This window comes from Cyprinodon tularosa, unplaced genomic scaffold (assembly GCF_016077235.1).
Source record: "Cyprinodon tularosa strain WSP-4 unplaced genomic scaffold, ASM1607723v1 ctg167, whole genome shotgun sequence".
Classification (NCBI taxonomy): Eukaryota; Metazoa; Chordata; class Actinopteri; order Cyprinodontiformes; family Cyprinodontidae; genus Cyprinodon; species Cyprinodon tularosa.
In genome coordinates this window covers 266373-279432 of record NW_024038504.1, presented here as the reverse complement: position 1 = coordinate 279432, position 13060 = coordinate 266373, and the positions used below count along the sequence as shown (strand labels likewise).

Below are 13060 nucleotides of genomic sequence, written 5' to 3'. Positions count from 1 at the left end.
ATAAAAAACATCTAAAAGGTCAGAAGTTTAACAATTTCTCAAACATGAATATTGAACATGATCAGCATTATCAGTGTAATGATTAGTGTAATTACCAGAGTAATTATCAGTAACTGCATCTCCATTACAAATGTGCTCAAAAATATATTGATGATCTCTTTAATTTGAAAATGCAAAGTTTTGGAACTGTGGTATTTCCATTAAATGACAAATACATTTAAAATTGCAGGTGAATATGTTGGTTCACATAATAACTCAGAAAACATGGAGGCTGTCATGATGGGTTTCAGAAAAGCCCAGTATGCAGAACACCACGGAAACAGATGAAAAGTTTAACAAGTTTTATTAAGCACAAGCACATGGATTAAACACAGGAACTGGTTCAGGCCTGGGGGCAGGTTCACTGGAGTCTGTGAGGATGACAGTTCAGTTAGCTTGGGAGCAGATGAGTTTGAGTTTGAGAGTTTCTGGTTTATACCTTGAGGAGTCCGGGTTTGGCTTTGAGAGAGGAACTGTTGGGTCCAGAGATTGTTTAGTTCAGCAGAGTTCGGTAACCGCTTCAGCGTCTTGCTTCTAGCGTGAGGGCAGACCTTGACTTTGGGGTTTCCAGCTCTTAGTCCAGAGCAGCTTGAGAATCCAGAGAAGAGTCTTCAGGTTTGGCTCAGAGGGCAGGCTCGGCAGGTTAAGCTCATCCAGAGCTTACAAGGGAAACTGGATTCCTGTAAGCAGAGATAAAGAGGGATTAGAATCCAACCAGGGAACAGAAGCAACGAAGGTACTCAGAGAATGCTAGGCTCAGGTGCTAACCAAACTGGATAAACACTGCGGCGTTGAGGCAAGGTCTGAAGGCTGGTTAAATACTGCAGGATTCTCTGATGATGAGATGCGCCTCAGGTGTGTCGAAGGCTCAGCTCAGGAGGATCCACGGCGAACTCTGCTGGAGAAAGGTGGAACTTCTCCAGATCCCAACAGAGGCGCTGATGTCAATACATGAGGTATAATCATATTTCAGGCATGGCCCTAGTGGGCGCCATCATCCCCTAACTACATCCGGTCTTCTTCGTCTTTTTAAAAGGCAGTGAGGTCCAGCTGCAGATACGATGATGCATGTGATGCAAAAAAAAATATTTGCAAACCATAAAGAATTTATGTATGACCAAAAATCCACCTCATTGAAAACTTTAGTTTTTTCTCATATGCAGCATTTCCATTAAGCAGAATTATTTTCTTAATTACAATTTGATAGTTAATACCTTGTGTTACTGGCCCTTACTTGGTATCGGATTGATCTAAAAATACGCTGTATTACACACCTCTGGTATAAAGGCATGTATGATACTGGAGCATTTTTTTAACCCCAGATGCACAGTGCTAATCATCTATTCTTTTGGAAGACGTTGCAACAACGGACGAAGACATCCAGGTATTCTATTCATAGTTGTCTTTTAAGGTAACATTCATAAACATTTGGCACTGAGAAAGTAAAAGGGTAACGCTTTCCAACTTTATTTAGAAAATAGAAGTAATCTTTTGATTTTTAAGGGCCTGAAACAGGACAGATTTTGTACGAATAAATATCAGACACTGCGGAAAAACAAGGCGCCTTTTATAGCGACCCTTCCAACCTATTAGCCCCTAGGGGCCCTAGACCTTTAGCTTCCAGGTTTAGCTCAAAGCAACTGGCAACAGTGCCCAGTCGCAAATTCAGCATTCTCCGTACAGTGTTTCAAAAATCTGATACCAGATCAGTTAGGACCAGTGGATTAAAAAGTGATGGAGTTACTTGTAAAGACAAAACCACATTTTGTCAGAAAACAGGGACAGGTGGATCCAGTAATCAAGGTGAGAGTCAGTGGGAAAGTTCAAAACATTTATTAATATAGAAACATAAACAAACTGAAACTAAACTAGGATCTGCGACTCTCAGATGCTGCAGGAGGGGGGCAGGGCACCGCCCAATCTCTGACACTCTGGTGGGAGAAACACAGGTAAGTGACCACGATCATCTGACAGAAGATGATGATCTCAGTGAGTCACTTACCTGGTTCAACAGTCTCCCAGGGAGGTTCAGAGTCCAGAAGCGCACAGGAGCAGACATGATCAGGTGCAGACAGGCAGGCTCAGTGGTAGAGGGTAGCAGAGACAGGACATGGAACCAGAAATTAAGCAGGACCTTTAAACTGGTCTCCACCTTGGAGCCAGGCTTACTGGAAAAAAAACTGATCCTGCCTGCGTATAGAGCCAAAAATCCAGAGGACTCAGCAGGGGAGACACAGTGGATGAGCAGTAGATGAGACAGACACAAAACCCTCTTTCAACTGGCAGCCAGGATCCAGGACATGAACCTTAGAATAAACAGAACTGAACAGACTGAACAGAAAAACAACATCTAATGATCTGGCCATGATAGCTGGAACTGAGCCCAATATAAGGGCAGCTGGCAGGTGGATGAGATGAATGATAATTAGGAGCTGGAAAGAGTTAAGCAGGTGAACGGCATGAGTAATTAAGGACAGCTATCACAGCAGATCATGACACATTTACCTCCACTACATTAAATCCTACATCAGAGAACCAAAAATATATCCGATCAGATTTGTTTCATATCTGTTTCGTTGCCTAACAGCAACTTTCAGCTTAGTTTTTGTGTTTAAGAGCTCAGATTCCCTTAAAGAGCTCTAGGTCACATGACCCATTCAATGACGGATGGGCAAGTTCATCAGGAGGTCAGTGATAGACACCAAGTGCTGTACATCCACCTGAAAAAAACGTTATATCTCATATTAGGCAAATATTTTGGTAAAAGCTGAAGGAGTGTTAATATAAACCATTCGTTAAAATGTGTTTTAAGTTATATATAGACATGTAGGGACAGCCACTGAAAACCGAACATTTACAGGATCTCTTCCTAATTAAGAATTATATCTAAATCTAAGCCTCAACTACTGCTTCCCTTCTTTCGTGGGAACTGGATCCGACATCAGAGAGACTAATAATCCCAGATATTCTTCCTCCAGGTGATTTCCTTTCCCTTTTTAAACCGTGATTTTCCAACTCTTCCAGTGAAAGAGTGGCTGTATTGATTAGGTCTGTGTTAGTCGGAGAGGAAGCATATATTTCTGGGTTCGGCTTTCTAATAGCTCATGTGGTCTCCTTGTTCTCTGACGGACAGAGATGTTGGGGGCCGGAGCCTTTTAATGGCTAAGGAGCAAGCACATTAACCTTTTCTTTGAAGATCCACTGAGGCCTCTGTATCAATCTCATTATTTTGTTGGGGAGACTGTTTAAAATCAGAGTTCTGCAAGTACAAAAAAAAAAAAAACTAGTGCTCACAAGTCCCTTTAGGAATATGCCTTTACTCTTAATTAAACTGTTAAAATGAATTCCCCATTGTTTCAAGCCAGTTTCAATATAACACATTCTAATTAATATTTACCCTTTCAGATGACCTGGTAGAGTTTTAATATATGTGCCTTCCTTGTTTTATAATTCTGATTTAGAAGATAACTTTTAACTTTAAATTAGATGATTTTATTTAAATTCTCCTTTTCTTTACTAAAAGTGAAGCAGGTCAATCTCCAGCCTTCCTTTTCAGGACAGCAGCAGTTGGTTCAGATGTTCTTCAATTATCCATCTATAAATAAATTTTTTTCACAGGCTGGTCTCATTAGGAAGGGATCAGTGTAAGGTGTGCCAGGCTCATATAGGAACTGATGTCGCTCTCATGACTGCAGGCCACAAGATCTCTCTCAAACACAAGAAGATGACAAAAACTGTAAACCAGACACCGCAGAATTTCCTATATCTCTTAAACATTTACATATGTGGTAACAATTTGTTCATATCCTTTTTTATTTATTTGCCGTATGTTACCCGCACAGTGTAAAGCACAATATCAGAAAATACATAAACATGGCTTTCAAAATGGTTTACAAAATAAGTTGAATCAAATGTCAGAATTGAACTGGAGAATAATTAATTTGTTTGTAAAATATTCTCAGCATAAATCCAGGTGTTCTGTGAATGCTTCAGATTTTTCTGGAATGGACAGAATGTTTAGCATCATGCAGCAAACAAGACATGCTCACTTATCCTGACAGGCTGGGTGGGTAGAGTAATTATCGCTAGGTGTCAAGATCTACAGTTCAGTATGGAGAGCCCATGCCTCCTCTGTGTCTTTATCAGTGTCAAACAGTGGATGTACTAAAAATACTTGGGTCAGGCAAGAACAAAGCTTATTATTTATACTTGCAAATTGTAATTTGTAAAGGAACTCAAATACTGGATTTCAACATGAAGATTTCCTACACTTGATTATACATAGTGGTGGCAGCATCATGCTGTGGATAAAAAAAAAAACCTTTTTACAGAGAAGTTACATTCAAGTTGACCATCTTAATCTCCTTTGCAAATAGCAATGAGCTAAAAATGAATTGTTCCTGTTGAGACGTCGCTCGAAGGAATTGTGAATGTTACAGCAACTAAAATCAATCAGCAAACTGCTAAAAGTTATATTATTTGTTAAAAAAAAAAAAAAAATTAAAGAACTGTTTAACTTTCCATCAGCTTCAATCTCTCCTTTGTGCTTGACTATCATATAATCTGGATTAAATAATAAAACCTGTTGCTTTTATTCATGTGTTCTCAAACTCAGGTGGGTGTAATAACTAAACATTTGAGATTCAGCACCGACTTAACGAGAAACTTAATAAATTTATGTTTTAATTAGTTGAAATTCCCTTTGTTGAGTTTTCTCTTTCATAAAGTTTGAAGCTGCAAACACAGTGGAGTCAGTGATCTGTTATAAAGCTGCTGCACTACTCACAGTCCACAGGAGCCGCGACACTTAAGCTCCAAACCAAGCAAACTGGACAAATAAAGTGCTTTTTGTTCTGCAGATCAATGAAGTCGTGGGGGCCATCCTTTTTTTAGACAAATGTAGGTTTGTTGCCATAGCGAAGTTACCTGGGAAACCGATCAGCTGGGTTAAACCCAAAGACTGAGACATGGAAGGAGACAAAACACGGGGAACGTGGAGCACTTATTTTTCTGCTGTTTATTTTTATCCAACACCAAGCTGTTCTAAATTTAATTTGTTGAGGCACAAAAGCTGCAGCCTCCTTTTTATTGATTACTTTAGATATGGAGATGCTTGCATACCGTGGCTTCTCTAAGAATCAATTATATATAAATATATCCAAGAAAGACGCAACACCAGCACATTTGGGAACATTTCCCCCAAAAAGTGTTAAAATGCATAAAAAAAAGATTAATTCCACTTGTGTAAGTTAAGACGCAACAAGTGCGTTTCTCACTGGTTCTACTGGGAGGACACAGACAGCCACAGGTGGATCTTATTGGTCAATCCCAGCTTCTGGGGCTTCCATAAAACGCGCAACAGGAGCAACAGGAGCGGAGAGGGAGCGTCAGGGCGCAGAGCAGCCGCGCCGCGGAGCGCACATCACGGTCCAGAGAAAACACCTGTTACTGCAGGACTGAGCGCAAAAAGCAGGACGGAGACGCCCTTCAATAAACCTGTGAGTAACACGCTCCTGTATTAGAAGACTGATCTATACTCAGTTTAAGGTCTGGGAAACATTAGAGGTGGAAGGGGAAGCGTTGCGCACCTGTTGAGCTGCGTTTTCCTTTCCAACTTTTTCCAATGAAAAACATTTAAATACAGTAGAAAGCGAACAAGTAGTTTATTTTAATGTTCTATCCAATAAAAGCAAAATTTTTCCAGCCTTTGTTAGAATTAAAGTGCATGTATTGCTATTGTGTTGTTAATGAACAAATACTAAATAGTCCCTCTAAAGAGAAATCCAGGCATCTGTTGGATCCAACAGATTCCTAATTATCTTTTTTTTTAATGTGGGAAATACTTTTTTTTAAATGCACATTTAATAGCCTATCAATTATTGCAGTGTAGAGGCAGACTTTTTTTTTTTTTTCCTTTTCTGCTGATCTGAGGCTAATATAGCATATTTACTCATTTTTAATGAATGATGTAATTTCATCCATACAGCTTAGTAATAAGTCGTTTATAACTGTTTCTAATGGCCAGGGTTTGCATGGCCTCTTGTTAATGTGATATGTAATGACATGTAAATGTAAAAAGCAGTTTGCTTTATAAGACATATTTGTCGACTGTGGCCATTTGTTGGAGTTTAAACCAGATTGCATCTATTCAAACTGCATTACTGTTTTGCTTATCCCTTTAAACACATGTTCCTGGGCATCGAAACAACAGTAATGATACAACTTCTGACATTTTCTTTTTAAATAAACGTTTAGATAGGCTACTGTTTACATTTTTTCTACAAAAATATTACCCTAAAAGAAATACTATTCTCTTTCAATGACACGTAGATAAACAAATGAAATCAACCAAAGGAAAAGAATGATCATGTATTTTATTTTTAAATTCTGGAGAAAGGTAGCCCTATTTAGCAGAAATAACTTTAATTAGTATATCTTCCAGCCTCCATGAGTCTCTAACATCAGTCTGAAGAACGTTGACTTTCGAGCAAAACATGTGAAAGGTTTGGAAGACAAGCTTTTGTCTCATAATGACATTTAAGACAGTTTGTTTTAGGATGAATTGGCTTGAATGGCCAAAAACATCTTAGCAGTTATTTTGAATCTGCTCCTGTTTTAATATTTTTCTATTCTGATTCTAATCTTGAGAACCTTTTTAAACATTTCACCAGACGTCTAAGCAGATAGAATCTTCTCTCTAGAGCCTGCAGATAACTGCTCTGATTTCACTCTCTCCCTTTAACTGGCCAGACTAAATGCCTGAGGTTTAAACAGGGCAAACCTCCTTCAGTAATGAGGAGGAATGAGTCTCTCATCATGTGGACCTGATGTGATCGCCCTCAGTGGGATATTAGCCGTTCTAACAGGGGATAGATGCCAGAGTGTCCTGATTTAATAACTGCGTCAACTTTTGAAACTACTGTTCTTCAGTTTTAATTGTTTTATATCTGTTAGTTGGTGTTAGGATTGTCATAGATAATATTAAATATCAATTTGTCAAAATATGTTAGACTTTTAAGACTTACAAGGATTTCATATAAAAAAATACTACTGTTATTTATTTATTTTATATAAAAATGTATTTTGATTATTTTAATGAAATATTGAAATCGTAAAATCCATTTAAAGAGCAGTAAAAAAAAGAGCATTACAGAAATGTCAGCCTAATGAAAATTGTGTTCATATTCTGTGAAGAATCTGAACAATGAATAATTTATCAGCGCTCCTTTTGACCCGAATCGCTACATATTAAGTTTGATGTGGTTTGAAGACAATTGCTTAAAACCAAGTTTGCTTTAACTAAGACCTGCATCTTATTTCCTGTGTTGAGGTTGGTGTCTTCTATATATTTTATGACAATTCTTCTTCGTTGGGGTCAGAAATCCCTGCAGGATGGTTAATGGCACTGATTTAATGGTTATCAAAGCAGGTGCTGAAGGATGAGGCGACATGCTTTGATCTGAATTTGCACCTCTATCTCATGAATTTTCTTTGGTTTGATTTTCTAAACTATTGTTTTTATGAAGCGAATATAAATTTCTCTACACTTTTTCTTCCACTTAACTTTCCATTAATATTCTTAACTACAGCCGCCTGAGAACAAACAGCTTTACTGGCAATTATCTTTTCTTTTAGAGCCTCATTTTAGAGCATGTCAGTTACTGTCTGCTGGACTTCTTTCAATTCAACAATCAAGGCAGTTTCTGTGCAGATCAATACATGGCTATAAGCCAGCAGATTCTGATTAAAATTATGTTCAGATCTTTCATATAAAGGTATCTCTAATCTAATCTGTAACCAAGAATCTTTGAAAAGGAAAATACTGTATGTGTGTTACCTATTTAATATTTCACCAGAATTTATTTTAAGATTTAAACAAAAATCATATTTCAAATTATAAACAGATAATTGATCTGAAATTTTGGAGTTTAAAAGCAGTTTTGTTTCAGTACGTTAGCATGCAAGTGCTTTTCTCCCCCGTCTCTCTGTTTAAACCTCTCCACATTTAATTTGTGTTATTAATTACAGAGGTTCCTGAGTGAGACCTGCTCTTCTCCTCCCACTGTCTGGTGGGAAAATGTGGGTTCTGGATAAGATCCGTGGCTCGGTGGAGACGGGTATGCTTAGACAAGGAGACAATGGTGACAGGAAGGCTGTGGCTCCAGCTTACAGCAATGTGCTCACTCCCGACAAGATCCCAGACTTTTTTATCCCTCCAAAGCTGGTCAGCTGCCCCTCAGACCCCGAGGCTCCCGGCATCAAGCCTAAAGAGGGGCTGCATCCTTCCACATCTCAGCAAACTATCAGCACCAACAGGAAGATCAGCAGTCCAAGGAGCCCTCGGCTGGTGGCTAAGATAGCAGGAGACACAAAGAACCTGCTGAGAGCAGCGAACCGCCACATCATCCAGATAGAAAGTGCTGATGACGTTGTGGCTGGGGACACCAATGCAGACCCCCAGTCCCAGACAGCCATGTCCCTCCCATATGTTCCTAAGACTCAGACATCTTATGGCTTCGCCACCCTAAAAGAGAGCCCCCACACTCGGCGCAAAGAGTCCCTATTTCACTGCGAGCTGACCAGTCCAATCACCTCCCCAAACACCCAGAGGAAGACTCCAGGGAAGGGCAGCGAGACAGGGAACCGGCTGACCCCTGCTGACTGCAACACCTCCCACATGAACCCTTACCGTTACTTTAGTGGCGGAGAAAGTGACACCTGCTCTTCTGCGGAATCATCTCCCTTCAGTTCTCCGTTGCTGTCCCGCTCTGCTTCGCTTCTCAAGATCTTCACCCATGAGACACAGGCCAAAGTGGTGAAAGCCAAGCGGACGCTGGCTCGCCACAGCTCCCTGTCCACAGACGAGTGCAGCTCGGCAGAACCCAGTCCCAACATCCAGCGACGTCTCAGAATCCCGTCCCTTCACGGCGCGGCTGGAGCATCTGACCACGGCCTCCAGCGGGAGCACACCATCAACCTGCACAAGGGAGGCACATTAAGGATCAGCGTCAACCATGACTCCACCACGTCACGCTTGCTCATCCGTGTTCTGGTGGCTGAGAGTCTGTACGACAAAAGCGTTGACATCAAAAGCATCAACTGCTGTGTGTCGGTGTACCTTAACCCGGGCAAGCTGCAGAAGCAGAGAAGCAACATTATTAAGAACAGCCGCAACCCCGTCTTCAATGAGGACTTCTTCTTTGACTCCATTAGCTCTGCTCAGGTGAAGAACCTTTCGGTTAAGTTCAAGGTGGTGAACAAGGGCACCAGCCTGAAGAGGGACACGCTGCTCGGCGAAAGGGAAGTTCCTCTGGCAAAGCTGCTCTCTGGACTCTAAAGCCACAGGAGAAGGAGTTTAAAGGGATAATTTGGGATTTTTAAAGAGAGATTCAGGTGAAAGCTTACACTCATTTTTCCTCTGACCTACCATGGATAACTGTTGGCATCTGAATTAACTTTGAATTTATAACCACTGGTCGTGGCAGCTGATGCTAAATGCTGAAAAACAGAAATGGACTCCTACTGTCTGAAAACAACTCTGGTTTCCAAACAATTTGTTTCAAAACACAATGATTTGAATCTCCTTTATTTAGAGAGACATCTATACTCATTTACATTTTGTGGAAAAAATCAAGGGAGTAAACCAGCAATGATCTGTATGAAACATAACCCCCCCAAAAAGCAGAAAAACACACAAAAAAACATAAATAATTTCAACTAATTCATTGATTTCTACACTGAAGCAGTCGCTGTCATTAATGCTTCATTAATGTTAAGGTTCAGGATTAGTTGTTCCTTTATTCAGATGCTTCTAACCTTAACCATTACTAGCTGTTAGCCTCAGCCTATGAGACTTATTAATCTGGATTTATAATAAATGAAGACACAGACAGAGTTATTTACTAAAACTAAGATTTATGCTGCTTGTAACCTTTTAACAAAATCTCCATTTGGATATCCCAGACTGTTGCTTTAAAACTCAAAGGATTGTGGCTAAAACTCTACTTTTGTGTTTGCACTGTTTTCTCAATGACTGTAAGCGTGGAGAATGTAAGAAGGAGAAAGGTTTAGAAAACAACCTGCCGAAGGTCTGCTGAGGTTCTTTTTCTGATAATTTATTCCCGTTTAACCAAACTGGACTCCAACAGCCACAGATGAATGTGACAGAATAAAGCTCTCCATTCTGAGCACGTTTCCTGGCGTCCTGAGCCAGGTCCTCCTGGTTCAAAGGTTGAATGGCACCTGTGCGTCAGCCCGTCTCCCGTCCTCCACCTTCGACGTGCTCGTAATGGATTTATTATTGTAATGTGGCGGAAATCCGCAGCAGCGCAGGATTTTTTACATGAGCTCCACCATCTGCCACACAGAGATGCTTTTGTGAATGAGTGCGTGCTTTGAAGCGGCCCCAGATCCTGATGTGCAAATGATCCTTTGATCTACAGGGGGAGGGCAAGGAGCGAAAGGAACAGTCACATTTACATGCACATCAAAAATGGAATTTCAATATGATTGATTAAGCAAAAGACTGCAATAATCTAAAATGCTGAAAATTAGAAATGTTGCAATCAGCAGGTATCTGTAAGCAGATGCATGGTTTTGAGCTTAAATTGCTTTGTGGATATTTTTATATAAAACTACACAGCTTACTTACTCTAATCCTCGATTTCATCAGTACACCTCAATCTGAATGTTGCTTTCGCAGACTAAAGCCAAGAAAGGGTTAAAAGAAAAAACATAACAGTTTTATACCATGTTGTTTTGATCCAATTATTGATGTAGCATTATCAGTTTTTCCTTCTTTTTTTAAGCTAAATCTGAGCAAGACAGTTTGAGTATAACTATAAATTATCTGCATAAAGCTCAAAATTAATAAATCTTTCAGGTGAATCATGCCACAACATACTTACTTTCTCTAATATACAGGCGTTACCCAAATAAAACCCTTCGAGATATGTCTGGGAAGAGTGTGGGAAAAAAAAAAAAAAAACATGAAATAATGAAGACGACACTTTAGGGGGAAATCTTCAGTTTTGATAATCAAAACTTGTCAGTATAATTAGTTTTTTTCTCCAAAACTGATTTTGAGATGCTTGTTTAAAAATCCATTTGGAGGCTCCCAGCACAAATTTTGATTATATTATGTTTTGACAATCTGAGACTTTACTCCCTGCATAAAAAATGTAAGCGTAAGAAGTAGGTACTATTAATCTGAAATGGATTAATTTCATTTTAAATGTGCCATTAAAGAGAGAAAAATATTTTTAAAAGCCAAAAGATAACCTAATGAGTAACATATCAAGTTGTATCAAGAAGGTTATGTTCTAAAGCAACATAAATAGTCAGATTTCAATGCTTTTATCATCATCACTGGTCAGGGGTCAGAACATGCTCTTATTTTACAAGTTTATGTTAACCAGTAAACAGTGTTGTTGCTTTTGTCCTTTCCAGAGTTTTTGCCAACAGGTCAGCTGTTACAGGAAATGAGACACATCAAAAAGCCTGAGTAAAGCTTGAATAATATTAATATTTCATATAAATCAGGCAGATTTTAGGCTTTTTTGTCAAATCTAAAAAAAAAAACTACTGTGTGAACCTATCACACTAACTGGCGTCTCTTCTAAGGTTGTATTCTTTGTGCATATTAGTTCATCAACATAAGAACAAGCAGATATCTGCAGAATACATGTAGCAAAAATGAAGCCTTAATATTTCTATACAGTGAAATATTGTAATAACCACACCATTTAAACACATGCCCTACATAAAAGCATAGCTCTTAAAATAAAGCATCTAACTGGGCTTCTTGAGAAATATACAACAAGTCATGATATGTCTGACAGAGAGCATTTGATATGCAGCAAACATATCTTAAAATTATTATCTCAACCACAATTTTTTCTCTCAGCAGAAACACTCAGCAGAGCATTTAGGCCCAATAACAAATTTAGCCCAGCTTTTAAAATCTAGCAAGCTTATTAAATGCAGCTGACACAATCATGATCTCTGATTGTTTTGCCAAAACAAAAGAACTAGCGTTCAATTTAAATGATGAAGGTAAAAGCGTGCACTCTTGCAACATTAAAAGTTAGTTTATGATTCTAAAGGCAGAAAATAAAAAGGATGCATTTATGCTTGATCATAGAAGAGCAATATATAGAACGTCCAGCTCAGATTATATCATAGCTGCTATAAAATATCTTCAACAGAATCTTATCCTCTGCTCTTTCATTGTCTCTGTCAAGAATATGTTCGAAAGTAAACCTATAATCTAATGTAATCTTATTCAATTCTTTAATATAATATATATAAATTGAGCAAATTTAAGAGAAAGTATTGGATTAATACTTAAAGGCATTAAAACCCCCCAAAAGATCAGTGTTTACAGGATTAAACGTGATACATAGTTGGTTTCTGAAGCTTGTTTTGATCTGTTCTGATTTTCCAGCTGCAGCTGCCCAGTGTGGGCAACCTGATTAAATCTTGCGGAACCAAGCAACAGCCTCTCACTAAATAGGTACATGGCCATCATTAGTCAGACTCCTGATCCCTTATTGGGCTCTAGCATCAGCTTTAATCCTCTGTTGGTCAAATTTTCTCCACTTTAATCAAGTCTATTAAATTTGACCCTGTTAAGTAAAACTTTTAATGGTCACAGAAGCACATTTTGAGTCGCACTGTTGGCAGGAGGATGAAAGAGAAGTTTATTAAACTCATCAAACCATGTAAAAATAATAAAAAAATCAGCTGTCAATGTATGCAACCAGTCTTTAGCCTTAGTGCCTCTGTATTAGCAATGTGCATGTAAATGTGTTATTTTTTTTAATATATGAGATTAGAGCATTGGTGTCACAGTGAGTACCAGCTGCATGGTATCAATGTGTTGCTGGTGTTTGCATGACATGCTCAACGTTTTCTGAAACCCTAAAGCCTTACTCTGAATGTCTGCGCATGAAAGAGAGAGAGATTAAGAAAGGTAGTTTTGATGTGAGTGTTTGGTTTGCACGATTTTGTCCACAGTTTC

General features: G+C 38.9%; 1 protein-coding gene across 1 annotated transcript; it reads left to right on the top strand.

Annotated features, from left to right (window-relative positions):
• The first annotated feature begins 5056 nt into the window (after positions 1-5056).
• Positions 5057-11336, top strand: LOC119780841 (C2 calcium-dependent domain-containing protein 4C). Its single transcript, XM_038281057.1, has 2 exons — positions 5057-5537; positions 8068-11336. Exon 2 carries the CDS (start codon positions 8117-8119, stop codon positions 9374-9376), a length of 1260 nt encoding a protein of 419 aa, XP_038136985.1. The 5' UTR covers positions 5057-5537; positions 8068-8116; the 3' UTR covers positions 9377-11336.
• The last annotated feature ends 1724 nt before the right edge of the window (positions 11337-13060 follow it).